The following is a 17818-nucleotide window of genomic DNA, read 5'->3' on the forward strand; positions in this document are numbered from 1 at the left end:
TTACAAGTGGGAGAATGTTGGGAAAGATGGTGTCTCAACCCTGCATTTACATGAGGTTAATATTTATAGTAAGTTTTTATTTAAGCATGAAATGGTGCAAAATTCTTCCCAAACCTTCTAGTTGGCTAGATAAGCATTTCGGTAGAGTCACGTTGCAAGATCACAACTAGTTTGGAAGATATTAAAAATTTTCATTTTGGAGGGGTGCAATGAAAGGTTTAAATTTAATTTAGGACATGAGAGGCCTCAAAATACCTTGAAAAGTGGGTGTAAATGGTGCAGTGGTTTACGAGGCTATAGAGCACTTCATGAGTTTTCTGATGCTTCAAATAGTTCATCAATAGGACACACGGTTGTCAAGTTATGGCCTCTAGAAATTTGTACTCCTGAAATAGGAAATATATATTGTATCAAATAGATAAATGGGTTGTAAGAGGGATAGACATATGTTGAAGTGTGTTTTAACATGTCGTAGGGTATCAAGAAGGGAGATAAGGTCAGCTCTACTTTATTGGGTGGTTTTCGCCCATGGTTTTGTAATACCACTTGATGGTTTCTTGTATTGTATCTTCTATATATGAGGTGTGTGAGATAGAGGTTGCGTGTAAGAGTCTTATGGCAATTGAGTTACCTCTGAGTCTCTAATTAGTGGTACTCCTGTGAAGAGCTTTTTCTGCAAGTTTATTATAATCTTTTATTGATTGTTGAATAATATATTGGATGCTTTTGGAGTGTGGGTTTTTTCTCCCGAAAGGGTTTTCCCCATGTAAATCAATGTTGTCGTGTTGTGGTATGCATGATATTTTAATTATTTGTGTTAATTTTCTATAACTTTTGTAATGATCTGTAAATTTTTTTTGCAGTATCCTCCTCTCAAGGTTAGTGTAGGAATTTGATCTTCTATTTAACTTCCTTACAATTGAAATATGATAGGAGATGTTTTTATATGAGAGAAGAGATAAAATGAAATATTTTAATGGGCCAATGATTTTACACATATCCCACTCAATAATTTTAAAAGAGGTTATCCAATTATCACCGAAATAAAATTCTATAACTAAGAATATATCTAGGTTATTGGAAATGGATTTAAAACCTTGTCTGCTACTACTTGAAGTTTAAGGACCACCATTGGGTTTATAAATAAAAAATTAAAAGGAAAAATATTTTCTTAAAATAATATGGATGATTGATCAAGTTGACTCAAACCCCTATACTCACCTTCAAGAGAGAGACCAGTGTACATATCACTAGGTAAAGTTCAAGGGAAAGGGGAAAACATAGATAGAACATGACAAATATTGGACCACAAATATTGTTTTCTATAAAACTCAAGAATATGTTAGAAAGAAAAATAGTACTTCTTGAGTCAAAACAGGTATCAACTAAAGATAAGGAATGTTTAATTGTAACCCAAGGAGGAGTAAACTGATAGGGTTAGATAATCATGACATGTCCCCTTTAGATCCTTGAGCTCAAACACATTGATAGTGATCTACCTTTCAAATTGGTAGATGAAACAACTTGCATCTCCTCCATAAAAAAAATTATTTCTTGAAGGAATAAATTATGAATCTTATAAATTTGAACAAGTTCTTGAATAAAGTTTTGATGAATCACAATATGGGAGAGGGAATAGTATTCATGTGGGCTAACTTTGTCAACATGTAGCCATTACATGGAATATTGTAATAATTTTACTTTTTTTTTATGAAATTTAAAATGGACACTTATCTACCAACAACTAAGGTTTGGAGGTGTTACTCATCATGCAACTCATCAAAATAGCACATCTAGTCTGAAGTGTCTTAAAATTTACTTGTTAAAGATTTAACCAAAACTAAATCTAAAATTCCCTAGTAGTTAAACAAAAAATATCATTTTTGTTAGTAGAATATCACATTTTTTAGTAAAATATAGCTTAGATGCAACATAAATGGACCAAATACCTATTAATAACCATATATAGTTGAAAAAGATTTGTTATAAAACTAACACATTATTAAATAAAATAAAACATATCTGACACAAAATTGAGCAATAGTTGAAAACTATAACTTTATTACAATCCTTCACTTTTCACAAAAAAATTATAAGTTATTTATTGTGCTCACCTTTTATATCTGTGATAGGAAAAAGTATTAATATGACATACTCCAATGCATATAAATTATTACTACTATATTTGTACACATAGAAATAATATATTTTCACTGTGACAACAATACTTGTTTAAATGAGCATCTCCTTTTATTAAATGAGCATGTTGTTTAATAAATGGCACACTTATAGTGGATGGTTATGATATTTTATTTGAAACAAAAAATTACTTATTTAACTTGTTAGTGAATGTATTTTTACTTTTTATATAGCATGCATAGGTCCTCATGTGTTCAAGTATGGGTCCATTTCGGCAAACATTTGGTTATTTATTTATTTACATGTCGGCTATTTATTTACAATCTATAGTATAAATATGTCACAACGCTAGATATTATAAGCACAAGTGGTTGTAAAACACTCATACCTTGTACAACTACTTGCCCCTCTCCCCTACCCAGACCCCTAGCATTCCATGAGAGAAGTATCATTTTTATGAAATGGAGAAGTGAGAAAATCCAAAAGATGAATTCAACACTAGATTCAACCAATATTTTTGAAATCATTTTATTTTATCATGACCACTCTTCCTATTGGCCTTACTTTTATGTCGATATTCCTTTTTGAAGATTTTTTGTTGAAGGCATAACGAAGCAAAATGTTTCTTTTCAAGAGTATAGGACCTATTTTAAATATCGCATAAACTTTTTAAATATAGTCATATTCATTTAACAGGACAAAAATGATAGCAAAATTAATACACAATTCAACAATAGTTGGATAATGTGTGATATAGAAATATTTTATATCTTAAATATAATTGAAAAAAATTATACTGCCATTTGTTTTGAAGCCTGAAAAATGCATAAAGTGGAACCTATCAAGAATATTCACAAAGAAAAAAAAAAGAAATTAAGTTAGCCCTTGCCATAACAAAGAATAATTAGTATAGAGCAACGTGTATGGGGATCATAATGCAAATGTAGACAAACATTAGGAATTAAGATTGAAGTTCCAATATTTAGACCATAGATCTTAACACATTGCCAAATAAAATAGATGTGGCATGATCAAATGGTGCATACTAATTGGTCCTTAGAAGAAACTCATAATTTGCATCAAGTGCATACCTCAAACACTTGAAATTATGATGGTAATAAGGATCCACGTTGACTAAAAACCATGTTACATAATAATTCTAATAAGGAAATCTACCATCTATAATAAATATCGCCTTCTTAATCAAGCAATATTAATAAATATAAGAATGTTCCAACTAAGTATAATAGTATTAATATATAGATACAATAATTTAAAAAAAAATTAAAAAAATTATGTATAGCAATAGAAACAGGACGTGGCTAATCTCCCCACAAAACGACACTCTTACAATTTCTAAAATCTCTAAAACACAATGGATTTTTCATAAAATTTTCAGCAATTAAATCTTCATGATCCACATTCTCATTGCTGTAAAAACACAAAAAATAGGACAAAAAATCACTGTATTTTGCAGATTTTGAAAAAAAAAAGCACCATTTTGTGTGGAGATTAGCCACGAACATAAAAACAAATTATTATAATTTTAAAAACTAAAATGAAACTAAAACCCAGTCCTAAAAAAATCCCTATTTTCTTTTTCTCTTTTATCTCTTTTACCTTAATACCTTAATGATCAATGTATAATGGGATGGAGTCCTTTTTTCAACTTATCTCATGTAAACATTTACAATAAAACATGAGACTGCTTGAGAATATTCCTATTCATCGCTGCTATAGGGTAGGGATTGATTACTAAGTCATTGAAGAACCAGAATGACATGGATTAACATTGTGATTTTCATACCATTAATATGCATTTTGACGCATTAAATCTATAAACGCAATTTATTTTCAATATCTATTTACAAATTTTTTACAGTGGTATTATTACAGTCGAACAAAATAGAAATGTTTTGAAACTATGGACATTACTCACAGTGCAAACCATATGCCAAGATACAGTTGATTTAGTAAAGGTGTCCTCTTTCTTCCCACTGTCGAATGGTTGATCGAAGAGAAATGTTTGGGATCAAATTCTTCTCCCCAAGTTTCTTGTTGGTCATGGGTGATGTATCTTTTCCGCGATCAAACCATCCTTGTATCGCCTCCTTTTCATATGTAAAGCCATCTGTAGCAACGTAAGGATCCCGCATAATCTCCTGCAAACCAGCAAATCCTCTTAGATAAATATTAAAAATGCCGAATTTTCAAATTCTATGGATTGATTCAGTCGATTGTGTAAAAAATATCGTAAATCCATCGGCTAAGAAATACAAAGTCTTCCTTGCCTTAAATATTGGACAGAGGAAGAAACCAGGAACATGTATTTCGTCAGCTTTTTGAACTCCCTTTTGACCGCGTTCAACGGATCTGCTGGCATTCGATGCAGGGACGGCGAAACTTCGTAGCTCATTCAACATTTTCATCACAGTCGGTTGAAGTTCGGGCCTCTTTTCCCTAAACCGATCTGTCCACTGCAAAGCAAGATGAAACAGTTGAGAAGCCTGCGCAAATGGCCAATCACCGGCTGAAGGATCCAAGATCTGCTCCAATTTTGCACAATCTCGAGCTCGTTTGACCTCTTGTATCAGTCGCAGAGCTGGTTTCCCCGTTAGCAGCTGAAGAATGATAATTCCCAGGCTGTAAACATCGGATTTGGTAGAATATTTACCGCTTGTAAGGTATTCTGGATCCATGTAACAAAATGTGCCTTTTGGCTCCGATTCAGATTGCGAATCAAGCGGCAGAGGACGAGCCAGGCCGAAGTCGCTTATTTTGCTTACATAATTTTCGTCAAGGAGTATATTTTCGGGCTTAAGATCGCGGTGGACGATGGGATCTGGCTTGAAACTGTGCAGATATTGTAAAGCAGAGCAAATTTCGGCGGCGATGCGAATTCTAGCTTGCCAAGGGAGAGGCCGCCGGGCTTCTGAGGAGCTCAGATATTCTGCTAGGGATCCATTGGACATATATTCATAGATTACACAACCTTGCTCGAAACAGGCTCCCACAACCCTGACCAAATGTGGATGCCGTGCTTCTCTTAAAATGTCGATCTGAAAATAGAAATTTATAAAGAACTTGAAAGAAAACAAAGGAGAAAGAATTGTGCGTTGCTTCGTACATAGCTTAGACGAAAACAAAGGAAATCGAATTGTTCGGTGTTTCCATTTTTATATATATATACCTCGCGTTCGAACTCCCGCCGGCCCTGTAAACTGTTTTCCCTGAGAATTTTGACTGCGATGGTTGTTTGCCTTGTTTCGCCCTTGTAAACGATGCCATAGCCTCCTTGACCAATTTTGAAATGCTCCGAGAAATTAGATGTCGCTTCTTTGATTTCGTCAAAGGTGTACTCGCTGAAATCAAGATTTTGAGAAGAGGACGAGGACGAGGGCAGGGTTTGGAGAGGCGGCCTCGAATTCAAGCAATCTTGAAGAAATTTAATTTGAGCTTCTTTCTCCTGCAAAATGCGGTGATTTTGTTCTACCGTCGCTGCAAGCTTTTGCCGTTCTGCCTGGAGCTTAAAAATAGCTTCTTTTCTTTCACATGAGATTTGATTTATCTTATCAGCCATTGACTGAAGAGTTTCTTCAACCTCGGTTTGTCGCCTGCTAAATTCTTGGCATTTCTCTTTGGCAAGCCTTAAGGACGAGGTCGCCTCTTCTTTCTCTTTCATTGTTTCTTTATAGATGGATTCAAGCTCTTTAATCTGAGAAATGCATGAAAATTTAATGTGATTTCTCAAGGATAACAGCAAATTGTGTCCAAGTTATTAAGATATTGGAAGAGAAGAAAGAGTGTGTACTCTGTAGCTCGCTTTAACCGCAGCCGCTTCTGCCTTTTTGCGTTTGGCGGTCTCCTTTTGCGATTCTACTCTGGCATTCTCAGCCACTTTCAAAGCCTGCCTGAGCTGCTCTTTCAAGGTTTCAACATCCGCAAGTGCATCCTACATTAAAATTTGAAAGATAAAGATTAAACAGCACTAACACTATGCTGAAAAATTCCTAAGAAGATGCAGTGTTAGAAAACTAAAAACAACAATCAGGCACAGCTGGACATTCAACAAAATGTACTCTATATTATGAATTAAAAACATCTCTGCCCAAAACTGAGAGACAGCAAAGCTACAAAACGACAGGTCTGTATTCAGTTATTGATATTGGCCGTTACATATTAAAAACAGCAATCAGAAAATAAAGCTTCACTAATACTTATTCAGACAAAAACAGCGATAAATAAAACCATTTAAAGCTCTGACCAATATCACTCAAAAGACATGAAGATTTAAATCATTCATTAATTTCCAGAAAAGACCTTAGACAGAAAATTATGTATGGTTTCTAGACTGTTATAAAACAGTTTCTAAAGCTTACAAAAACATGGACATGTCTATTCTGGTTTCAAAACGGTAGTACGGATTGACTAACACGTATGTTAGTCATAAGTTTTACACTGTCGATTTTGCAATAAATGGCTGCGATTGACTAACACATCCCTATCACGCTGTACAAAAGATCCGTTTTGAAACCAGAATAGCCGCAAAAACACAATACTAAGACAAACTACTAATAGATCCTACATCTAAAACAGGCAACAACTAATACTAGTTTATTTTCTATGCATGTAATAAGTATCACTTGAGTCTTCTGATACAAAATACATACATTTCAAAAGAGCACTCATGCAAAGTGTGATGTCCCCATTCCAATACTAAATCTCTAGAGCCAAACAATTAAATAAAGCTCCTTGTATTATCTTTATAGATGATAGAAGACATGAAAAAACATTACAAAGACCAGGGAAGAGTTTCAAACAGAGACAGCAAATAGCTTTTTTCTGATGTCTTGGAAGCACCGATTCTAATTCTTGCTTGCTAAAACATGTGGGGACATACGATTGCACTGTCCTTAACAATATAAACGTTAGAATATATGATTAAACCAGTTCATACGTGCAAAGCAATGAATTAATCATCACATTAGTGTTAAGCAATACATCTGAAACGACAATGGTACTTTTTCGGATTAGGCCCTCATTGTTCATCCCCACTATAGTTTACGATATCTTGTCAGACAAGCGAACCAAGAATTCAATAAAGATCTTTACAGGACCAAACCACATCAAATATGTCACAGTCTCATAAAGAAGGATATCAGGCGCAGTGATATATATATATATATATATTTTTTTTTTCAGATTGGTATAATTCAAACTGCATATACATCAAGGAATATATCAGAAACAACATGTACTTTCAAATCCGTATAATCATATCATATCCAAATTAAGATCTGTTGGGACTCATTAAATTTGAGTCAAAGTTTAGAGGCCCAATTCAAATTTTTGCTTTGCATTTCCAAATAAGTAAGTTTGAATGGCCTGGTTTGCGAGAGGGCAAAATGGAGCCAGTTGATTTTCAGGGGGTAAGGCTCGGGATTCATGTCCTACATCTTTCATTTGGCCTATGCAGTGATGTGCAACTTTCAAAATTCGGTTTGGAGAAGTTTACCAAGTACCCATTTCGAGGGGTGAGCTGAAAGTGCATTTTAGGCACAAATGCAGATCTTATGGAGTAGCCTACTTTGAACGATTATATCTTTTGCCCTGTTGATGGTCATGAAGAAATTCAAAGTGGATTGGATTCTATACATAAATGTGAGTCAGCCTGCAAAATTTCAAGTCTTGATGAGTCCATTTGCTCAGTTTTCAAAGCCAAATCCGTTTACAGTTTGTGTGGTTTGACTAGTCCCTGTTTCGACAGCTAGTCAGAGCCCTGTTTTGCACAAGTGTAAAAGTTGCCTCAGTAAGCGTCATGCCAAAATGTTTCTTTCGGGTTAATGCTGGTATAAATGATGAGCTATGTTTCAAATTTCAAGCCTCTACCAATCCATTTGATCGGTTTTCAAAAGGGTTCATTTAGCCATCATTTTCAGTCTTCTGCACTTTCAATGTTATATTAGTTAATGTAGCCATTTTCATAAGCGCACCATTTGCATCCTGTCAGTCTTGTGATCGAATTGAGATTTCCAAGTTTTAATATGTACTTTAAGGTACCTATGTTTCAAATTTGAGAGCCTACAGAGGTCGTTTGATATTTTTTAGAAGGGCATCATGTGTTGCCAAAACATTGACTTCATCAGGTCCGTAGTGTCGACAAAGCCAGTTGGCCATTTTCGCTGATTAATATCTCTTCACTCGGGACTCATCTTGAGAAACCATTTGGTAGATTTTATGCTTGCATATCAGAGTACATGCCTGTCAGATGGCGAGATCCAGAAATGTGTTTTGACAGGTTTGAAAATTACGTCTTCGCGATTAAATGCGAAAAATGTGGCGCAGGCGCCTAAAAGTTGCAAATTTCAATTTAATGATCCGAAAATGATGTCGACCATTTCTAGAGGTATGGGTGAGGTTCCTGAATCTTTTCAGAGGTCAGTTGTGTGAAAACGAATTTTTTTTTAGTCGGACCCACTTTGGGGCCCGACTTGGCTCGACTGCAATTCGCCAGTGGGATGGTGAGAGGTGACTGTAGTTTACTTGTTGTTAATGGATTGATGAGTGTGTGTCTTGCATTCTAGTTTCAAACCTCAAATAATTCAGAAAGAATGTCAAGTTTACCAATATATATTATCAAGTGAAAAGTGATGAAGTATTAGGTTCGAAATGCCATTTGAATCAACTAGAAAAGTTATTGCAATGTATCTGTTAGATCCAACTACTCAAAACCAATGGTCTAAGATGGGCCCAAAGGGGTACATTTTGCAAACATTGACTACTCAAATTCAAGTGATGGTGTGGTGTTTCCAAATTCTTCAATTATAGACATGAAATATAAGCACATTATGCATAGTCTTCTGGCTGCTAGGTATGCTGGTAGTTATTCATATGCAATTGCAGAGGCACACATTTTCATTGAGAAATATAAACCAGAGGTGAGGGGCGTTGAAAGCACAAGAGAATGCAAACTTTGGCAAATTAAAATGCCAATCAACCAAAGAGACCTCCCTCCATGTGATGGGTGAGTTTGCAGAAACCTCTAACAAATGCCAGCCAGCTCCCCCCTCTGCGTGACATGGAGTTGGAAGAAGGCGCCAGAGGTAATGGAGCTGAACGTGGTGGAGTGATGAGGAAGGGCAGCAAATTTTAAAAGGTGTATGCCCAACACCACGATACTGTAGTAGCTCCCTCCTCCCCATGTGAAACCTTTAGCAGCAATTAGAACAAACAAGCAAATGTAGTTTGCAAAGTGCATGGACTACGTGGCATGGTAAGAGAAGGCAGCGTTGAAACTAAGTGGAAACTTGCAATTTGTGTGGGGGTCTTCAAACTCCACATCATACTCCTCCTCCCATGTGCTGCGTGGAACAAGGTCTTGCAATATGTGAGCTTCCAAGGATTAGCAGCTTCAAGAACCAGTAGGATAATGGACACAGGTAGCAGCTACAACAGCATAAAAACTCTCAAGCAATTGCATTTTGGCAAGTGAATGCCAATTAAAGCCCCATTCTCACATGCTTTATCATCCTCCTTGGGGGTTTTCAAGCTTTTGAAACCTTCATGCAAAATGAAAAGCAGCGTCCTCCTTTTCCTCACGTGCCTCCTTGTCTCCCAAGTTCTACGTGGTGTGTCTGATGGGATTGCCAAAGATCTTCATACTGGACGTGCAGGTGTGTTGGAAAATCTGTAGAGTATCCTGGACATGGCATCGAAGATTGCAAAAAGTTTTCAAGGCTTCTACGTGGTGCGTAAAGGGGCTGGAGAGAAAAATTAATACCAGAGCCAAATCCTCCTGCGTGGAGTAGTGTAAGTTGCAAAAAATTTCATAAATGAATGAAATTCACAACCTATGCCCGATTCCTCCTTAGCATGGTGTTTGGAAGGCGTTTCAAACTTCCAGGTGGATGCACTCAGTAGGAAAACCTTCAAAAAATGAAGCTCCAGGCTTAATATCATTATCCCACATTCACTGTGGAAGGGACTTTTTTAATGTTTATAATCAAATCTCCACTAATGCATAATGTCAAAGCCTTTGGGTTTTTGATGAACGGTGCCTTTGGGTGCCCAAGGTGGGCCCACGAGTGGGCGTGGATCCCAAGGTGACCGAAGGAGGTGATAGACAGTGATAGGTGGACCCCACGCAAGCACATTTCGCAAGGCAAATTTTTGTAGAGAAAGGCTGACTTAACCAGTGAGCAGGTCCGAGATGATCTGACGAAGTGCATTTATTCACAGGCCGAAGGTGCTCGCCAGTTAAACCCTGCGAAACAGCGAAAAGAGGTAAAGATCGTGCATGTTTCAGGAGATTGTACGATCCGCGCTGCTTCGCGAAGGAAAGTTGGTCGTCGGTTAAGGTCCATGAAACATCGAAAAGCACATGCGAAAATTGAGATGGTTAAAGATCCTACAGGTTCGAGAGGATTCGATGGTGTGCGCAGTTTCGTGAGGCGAAGATGCACGAAACATATCGTCTGCGAAATGGCGAAAGCCAGGTGGTGATGACTTGGCATGTCCAGTTGGTCATCCAGCAGGCGGGCCTCGATGAGGTGGCAATGACATGGCACTGAGGTGGCACTGAGGTGTCATCCTAGGTGGCATCTAGTCATCCCAGGTGCCATCCCAAGCGGCATCTAGTCAACTCCATTGACCAATCAGGTCCCGCCACGTGGCAAGGCGTCAGGCCAAAAGGGAGGCAAAAATCAAAATTAAAATCAGTTTAATATATAGTTGAAACTAAATCAAAAAATGAAAAATTTAAATGATGCGAGCACATAAATGATTAATTCACTCAAGGTCTCATTTTTGCCCAAAATAGCAAGTATTGTATACCGTTGGAAAGCCCTTGGGATGAGGAATCCAATCATGGAGTTTGTTCCAACAAAGATTTGATATTTTGGGAGTAGTTTCCACAGGAATGAAATTCAGTTAGAGAAGGAGACATCTGGCAATTTCGGTTGCAGACCTAATTTGTTCCCTCTTCCTTCTTATTCCAATATTCTTCTCATTGTAAGGGTTCCAAAAATTTGGAGTAAGGCTCCATATTTTCATGGTTTCCAGTTTTGATTAGCTTGACCCAAATGTATACAATTTTATGAATCTTTATAGGGTATAGTGGTCACAGTGCAGTGTTGTAAATGTGTGTTTTAGTTGCAGGTCTTACTTATGTCAGCCATGAGTAAATTCCACATAGTATTGTCTCTAGGCTTATATTTCATTGTTATGAATCGAATCCTTAAGGAGGAATGAGATTTGTAGACTTCAAGGGAGTTTGTGTGATTGTTTGTGGGTAACCTTCAAGGAAGTTTTTTAAATTCTATAATCAATCATGAAATGATGGAATATGCATCCAGATCTGATGAATTCTATGAATGAATCAAATAATGCATTAATATAAGGTATTGATGCATGAATATCTTTTTTAAAGGAGAACAAAACTTGCAGTTATGATTTACATGTGTAGCTCTATGTGTGACTCTATTGCCCAATGAACAAGGCACTGGTCTTGTAGATTTGAGGATAGCTTCAGAACAACAAATTAAAATAAAATCTATTTCCCTTTATGTTTAGAGGTGTGTTCTTCTCATTCCAAGCTCTGTTTTCATTTATGATTTATACAGATTTAGCCAATCTGTAGTGTGTTTCTAGATTTGGTGAGCTTGTGAAATGATCTATCTGCTTAGTGTTGATGCAGTTATGTGTTTGTAATTGTTGTATTCAAAGCATCAAAGGGTGTCCCCCCTAGGTCTAGCAGAACCTGAAGTGCAGGAGGATCAATTAGGGTCCTATGTTATGTTGTCCAAGCCTTGATGTGTTTTGTAGATTGAAATTGGCCATTTCATAGAAGGATTGCAGGTGTTCTTCGGTTATCACTTTTGGTGAACAACAAGATCAGTACTATACAAGTGAACAATACAATCTCTTGATATCAAATCAAATATGAAGCTAGAGCTATTTGGAGTATTTCTCATATTTGACAATTCTTGGACTGAGAAGTTATCACCAAGTCACTTGCACTGGTATGACGATATATAGATATCAAAATTGTGTACAAGTAGAGACAGAAAGAAGTCCCTTGAATTTTTGAAGTATAAGAATTTAGCCAAATCCTAAGTGATGCAAATCGGGGAGATTACAATCTACATTGAAGGGAAGAAGAAATTTGATCACTTACACTGGGAAATAAAGGATAATTAGTAAGAGGATTATTGGAAGATTTATAAATAATTTTTGGAGCAGACTTTTGAAACATCTATAGAAGGTTTATAAAGAAGAATGCTTGCAGAATGGAGTATAGCAGAGTTTGTCATTGCATAAGTCCATTTGTCAAATTAGGAGATAAGTCCTATTCTTTGAACTATTCTTAGAATTTTAAGTTAAATATCATAATAAAATATCTTTAGTTTGGGTAAATTTTGCATTACAATTCTCATCTTAAGTTGGACTTGTCATTTGGACTTGTCATTTCAGGATTAAATTAAAGAAATTCCCAAATGAGAACATTACACAAAGTTGGCATTACGTTGAATAACATTTCGTGAATGCTACAATAGATCTCTTGTATTACATGGTAGATAATTCATCACTTATCAACATACCCCCTTAATGTTGAGTGACTCACAATATAATTTCAGAGTGTTAAAAATTGAATCTTTGAAACTTTTTTAATGAAGATATGAAAGCTGATTTATTTCAATTATTATTTTTATTATTTTTGAATGAAATGATATTTAAAATTAAAATATTTTGTCTTATTATAAAAGACAAATTTTAGCCAACGTGATTGTAAGGGTGACTATTATTTGCTTTTTTGAGCTCCATGTAACCAAATGAAAACCAAAAGATTTTTTTTTAATCAACATGTATACTTTCAACCATCTAAACTACCTCCATAATCAATATCACTAAAGCCAACAATGTCAAACCTTTTAAATATGTAATAATGAGTACCATAGTTTGTAGTGCCTTTCAAAGAGATCAATATTCTTTTGGATGCCTTCATAAGTATTTCATATGGCTGTCATGCACCTTGAAATAAGATAAACTAAATAAGAAATAGCAGGCCTTGTATGAGCTAGAAAAAAATAGACTTCCAACAATGTACAGTACCCTTGAAATCCTAGATTTCATCTTGCCAAGGGAAACCCCTTAAGGTTTACATTACACAAATAGAAAAACTAATTACTCAAAACAAATACATGTTCTTGACAAGATTTTCATTTAAAGACAAAATTTGAATTAGTTGGAACTCCATCAACTTATCTCATAACCCTCATAAGGTTGTAGCTTTGAGTTGAATTATTGAGTTCCCAAATTGTCATCTTCATGGACTTTTCAATCATAAATTCTTAAATTATTAGACAATAATTCATATTGAGCTTTGCTCATACAACAACATCGAGTTGTCTCATGAGCCTTGTAAGGGTTTAATTCTCAATCCTTTTTTATATTATGATATTACTATCAGGTAGTAGCCTACATCCGCCTCCTTAGGGTCAATAGCCTCTGGATCATTTCCCTCCTCCTCCTATAGGCTATTCTCGCATTCTTTAGCTTTCTGAATTGGGACCGCTCTCAAAACCACAAGGCATGCCATTCCACAATTTGCATGAGCTTCAGAATTTGTCGTTTCTTCTGGGAGATGATCATCATCTGGTATCCATTCTTCGCCACGACCAAACCCCTAATCATTATTGAGTTTCACTTGACCATTTTATTAAATTCCTATGTCTTGTATTCCACTCAGACCCTCCACCAACACAAACTGCCTCATCCATGCCTTGCTAAGGCTAGACATAATGCCAATTGCCTTTAGCAGGAAAGAAATATTTTAGTCTTTGCAATTCCATTTCGCAACCAGACTCTTATGGTTGAGGGCTTGCACCACCACAAAATTCTTGACCTCCGCTCCCACTCCCAATGACATGTAGTTGTTTTGTGGCATCGGGGTACCCAGATTGGCATCAATATTATCCAAGACTGTATCAATCTCACTGAGGAAGTAGTGCCTAAATATCATTTGAGTCATTTTCTTGACTTAGTGCTTGCTCACCGCCATATACACCTGCAAATATGATGTGATCATGGTACGATTGAATCATGAATTGACAGACAATGCCACCTCTCTGGCTAGATTATCCACCATCACATTCTCTTCCCGATACACATGGCTAATATGAAAATCCTTTATACCGTTCAACAAAGATTTGATTGGCCGAAGACATTGATTAAGAATCCAACTTGGAGTTTTGATTTTTCTAACTGCATCTACCATGTTTAAGGAGTTGCCTTCTGAATGAATTTTCTTGGCTCCATTATTGACCTTGACCTGAAGGCCACGTAATGCAGCCCAAAAATATTCTATATTATTTGTGGTATGCCCAATGTATTTTGAAACTTCCTCCAAATAATTTCCAAATTCATCCCTGATAATACACCCAATGCCACTAGGGCTCGAGTTGCCCAATGAAGCCCCATCAAAATTCACCCTGACCCAGCTTGAATCTAGATCATTCCACTGAATAGGGGGTTTGGGGAAAGGCGGGGGGTTACTGGAGTTGCTTCCAAAGAGAGTGGGTACCGTGAGGTTTAGAAAGGCGAGTTTCAGTCTACAGTCCCATCCTGTATATGTGTTTTTCTTCAAAGTCTTCCCTTTGGTAGCTTCATTAGTTAAATAAATTAGTAGGGATTCAGTCTTATGACAAAGGAGTCTTGAGTCCATCGATTTATCCTAAAAAATATGTTGATTATTCTCCTTCTATAATTCCTAAATCAAGAGGCATGGGAGGATCAACCGTAAAGCTCCAAATACTGTCTTCGTGATCTTTTGTGGCCACATTTTAAACTAATCGTCATCATTTTTAGGAATGGGAAATAAAGGTTTAATTTATGTATGAAATACCACCAACACTTGCTTGCGAATTTGCATAACATCAACAGGTGATCTACTGTTTCGGAATTCCTCCCACATAGAACACATTTGTTGGGACCCTGCACTCCAATCTTCATGAGTCTATCGCTAGTTAAAATTTTCTTTTGAATAGCCATCCAAGCAAAAACCTCAACTTTGGGCAAACAATGCTTTTTCCATAATAATTTCAATGACCATTCTTGATTTGTTCTAGTAGCTTCTTTGATCTTGTAGCCCAAGAGGACCCTGTAATTACCATCTTTTGAACCACACCATCGAATAATGTCTTCCTTCCCAGATGGGATGATCATACGATCATTCAGAATATATTTTAAGTTATCTTTTTGCTATTGATACACATTCATACTGTCAAGAGCCCACCATTTCCATTTCATTACTCCATTGTGAAGGATTATTTCTCCAAAATTACTAACCTTGCTTCCCCATAACCTAGAAGTCTCCTCCTTAATTTCATTTAAATTTGGAATTGAGTTTAGGATTTCCCCTCCTCCCCATGAATCATTCCAAAAGGATGCCTTATACGCATTACCAATCTCCCAAGTAACATGACTGCTGATAATATCCCTGCAATCCAGTATGTAATTCGAAATTGCTGAGCCTTTGGGAGGGTTGAGTGTCATAAGAGTTCTTTTTGGCTCAACCGAATCCAAATATTTTTTTTTTAGAATTATGACCCATTTTTCTCACCCCCACTACGCATGGCCCATGTAAAGCTTTGCACCAATGTCTAGGTTCATCAAAGACAATTGTCGAATGCCTACACCCTCCGATTCCTTGGGGTGACTGTTTTTATGCTAGGAAACCAAGGGGAATTTATCTTGATCACCAACTCTGTTCCACATAAATTTCCTCATGATCCAGATTAGATCATCTTCTACAGCTGAAGGGATTTTTAAGCATGTTATCGAGAATTCGAGGATTGCGGCCAGTACTAATTTGATCATAATGACTCTCCCAGTCGAGGATAGCCACTTGCCCTTCCAATTTTCAATATTTTCCTTGCATTTTGTGATTAAATGTTAGCGGTAACGTCCATTCCTGTACCCTGAGTCAACAGAGCAGGAACTGGCACACAACATAACTAACCGCATGCCTTTTCCCACTACGAAGTAGAGTCGAACCTGTGACCTCGAGGGATGCAAACCCCAAGCCCCAACCAACTTTGCCACAAGTGGCAACTATTTTTTCTATTTTCTTTTATTCAAAGGGATAAAATAATATCTTCTAAGATTTGAGACATTATTATATTTTGAAGGCAATTTAAAAAAAAAATACTTTTATAACTTGAATTTATGAAAGGCTTCATTCTTGGCTTTAAAAAAATAAAATATGATGACTTACCTAAATGTTTTATTAGAATAGGCCCACAAATATTTGGTTGAACTAATTCACATGGATAGTGGACCTTCTATGCATTACCTTCTGAAAATTTATCTCTTGCATGTCACCTATATTTAGGGCATCCTTCACAAATCTCCTTGTGATCTTGAACCTTAGGCAATCCATAAAATAACTCTTTCAATAATATTAGAAGCTTTAAACTATGAAAATTCAAATCTTCATCTCTAAGATGCTACAAAGAATATTTGTCCTCATATGCTATATTGGAAATAGTATTATTATATTCTCTAAATTTCAATTGCAAAATCTTGTTTGTCCCCCACCATGTAGGCCATTGGTTTGTGCATTTAGTGGGGATGTGTTTAATTCTATTCTTTGGTCCATTGGATTTGCTTGTTAAAAGTCTGGATCTAGTTTGTGGTGTTAGATGCCTACTAGAATTTGCTCCTTTTTGGTAGTAGGGATCTTGGCCTTGGGCCCTCACTCCTTGTGAGCCCTTGGTTTGTAGTTATGCAAAGGTTCAGGCCTCTCTCAGTTTAATAAATTCAAAACATCTTATTCTTTGACATTAACCAAACTATTGCCTCAATTTTCTTATAATAAATTGTACATTGTTGGATTTTCAAACACTACCTTTTAATTCTTCTCACAAAATAATCCTACCTTAAAAAAATATGTTTTATTTTTGGAGTTTTATAAATATCCTTTACACCTTTGATACATTTTTTAATGTACAATTTCATTTCTCCTATTACAACAACCTCTAATGTTTTTTCTTACAAGCCTGATCTTTAATTTTAAAATTTCAACCATCATTGAAAAATATTTTGGACATCCTAAATGTAAATACCAATTTCTTTAGTACTATTTTTAGCTTTGGAATAAAATAAAAACAAATTATTTGAAGAAGCCTCATCACCCATTTTAAGTATAATTAGAACTTTTGTTGTTATTGCCTACTTTAAATCTACAATCCATTTCAATTGACCATACTAATTACAATGATGACATTATATATTTCTCTTATCAAATTTTCCTCCACCTCTTCCGCTTGAACCGCATTTTCCTCTACTTCTTATTGAATAAAATTTATTCTAACCTTTTCCTTGGCTTTGGTTTCTTTCAATTCTTGTGTTGGCATATTCATTATTTGTAAATTAAAATTTTGAGTACATTTTTTTCTCATCACTTTCTCTAAACGAATTTCTCAATCTTTCTTCATGAGACATAAGAGATCCAAGCGGGTGATCAAATCAAATGGTAGTGAAATGCTTTCCTTCTTCAATGGTTATAGTAACATGTTTCCACCTTGGTATTAGAGACCTCAATACCTTTTAATTATAGTTTTGTTTACGATTTCTTCAAGAGTACACATTTTATTGATCATATATTTTTATCTCACATTAT

At 35.9% G+C, this 17818-nt stretch overlaps 1 protein-coding gene across 2 annotated transcripts in view; it reads right to left on the reverse strand.

Moving 5' to 3' along the window:
* Positions 1-3975: 3975 nt before the first annotated feature.
* Positions 3976-17818, reverse strand: part of LOC131037894 (U-box domain-containing protein 33) — a 64927-nt gene continuing 51084 nt past the window's right edge. The window contains exons 6-10 of one of the 2 annotated variants that reach the window (XM_057970136.2): positions 5951-6091; positions 5330-5854; positions 4722-5198; positions 4431-4616; positions 3976-4301 (exon numbers count right to left, since the gene is read on the reverse strand). In XM_057970136.2, coding sequence (XP_057826119.2) covers positions 4110-4301; positions 4431-4616; positions 4722-5198; positions 5330-5854; positions 5951-6091 — 1521 coding nt within the window. In that variant the 3' untranslated portion in view covers positions 3976-4109. Of the gene's footprint in view, positions 4302-4430; positions 5199-5329; positions 5855-5950; positions 6092-17818 lie in introns of both variants that reach the window. The other variant, XM_057970134.2, reaches the window with a different exon arrangement.

This window comes from Cryptomeria japonica, chromosome 4 (assembly GCF_030272615.1).
Source record: "Cryptomeria japonica chromosome 4, Sugi_1.0, whole genome shotgun sequence".
In the NCBI taxonomy this organism is placed as follows: Eukaryota; Viridiplantae; Streptophyta; class Pinopsida; order Cupressales; family Cupressaceae; genus Cryptomeria; species Cryptomeria japonica.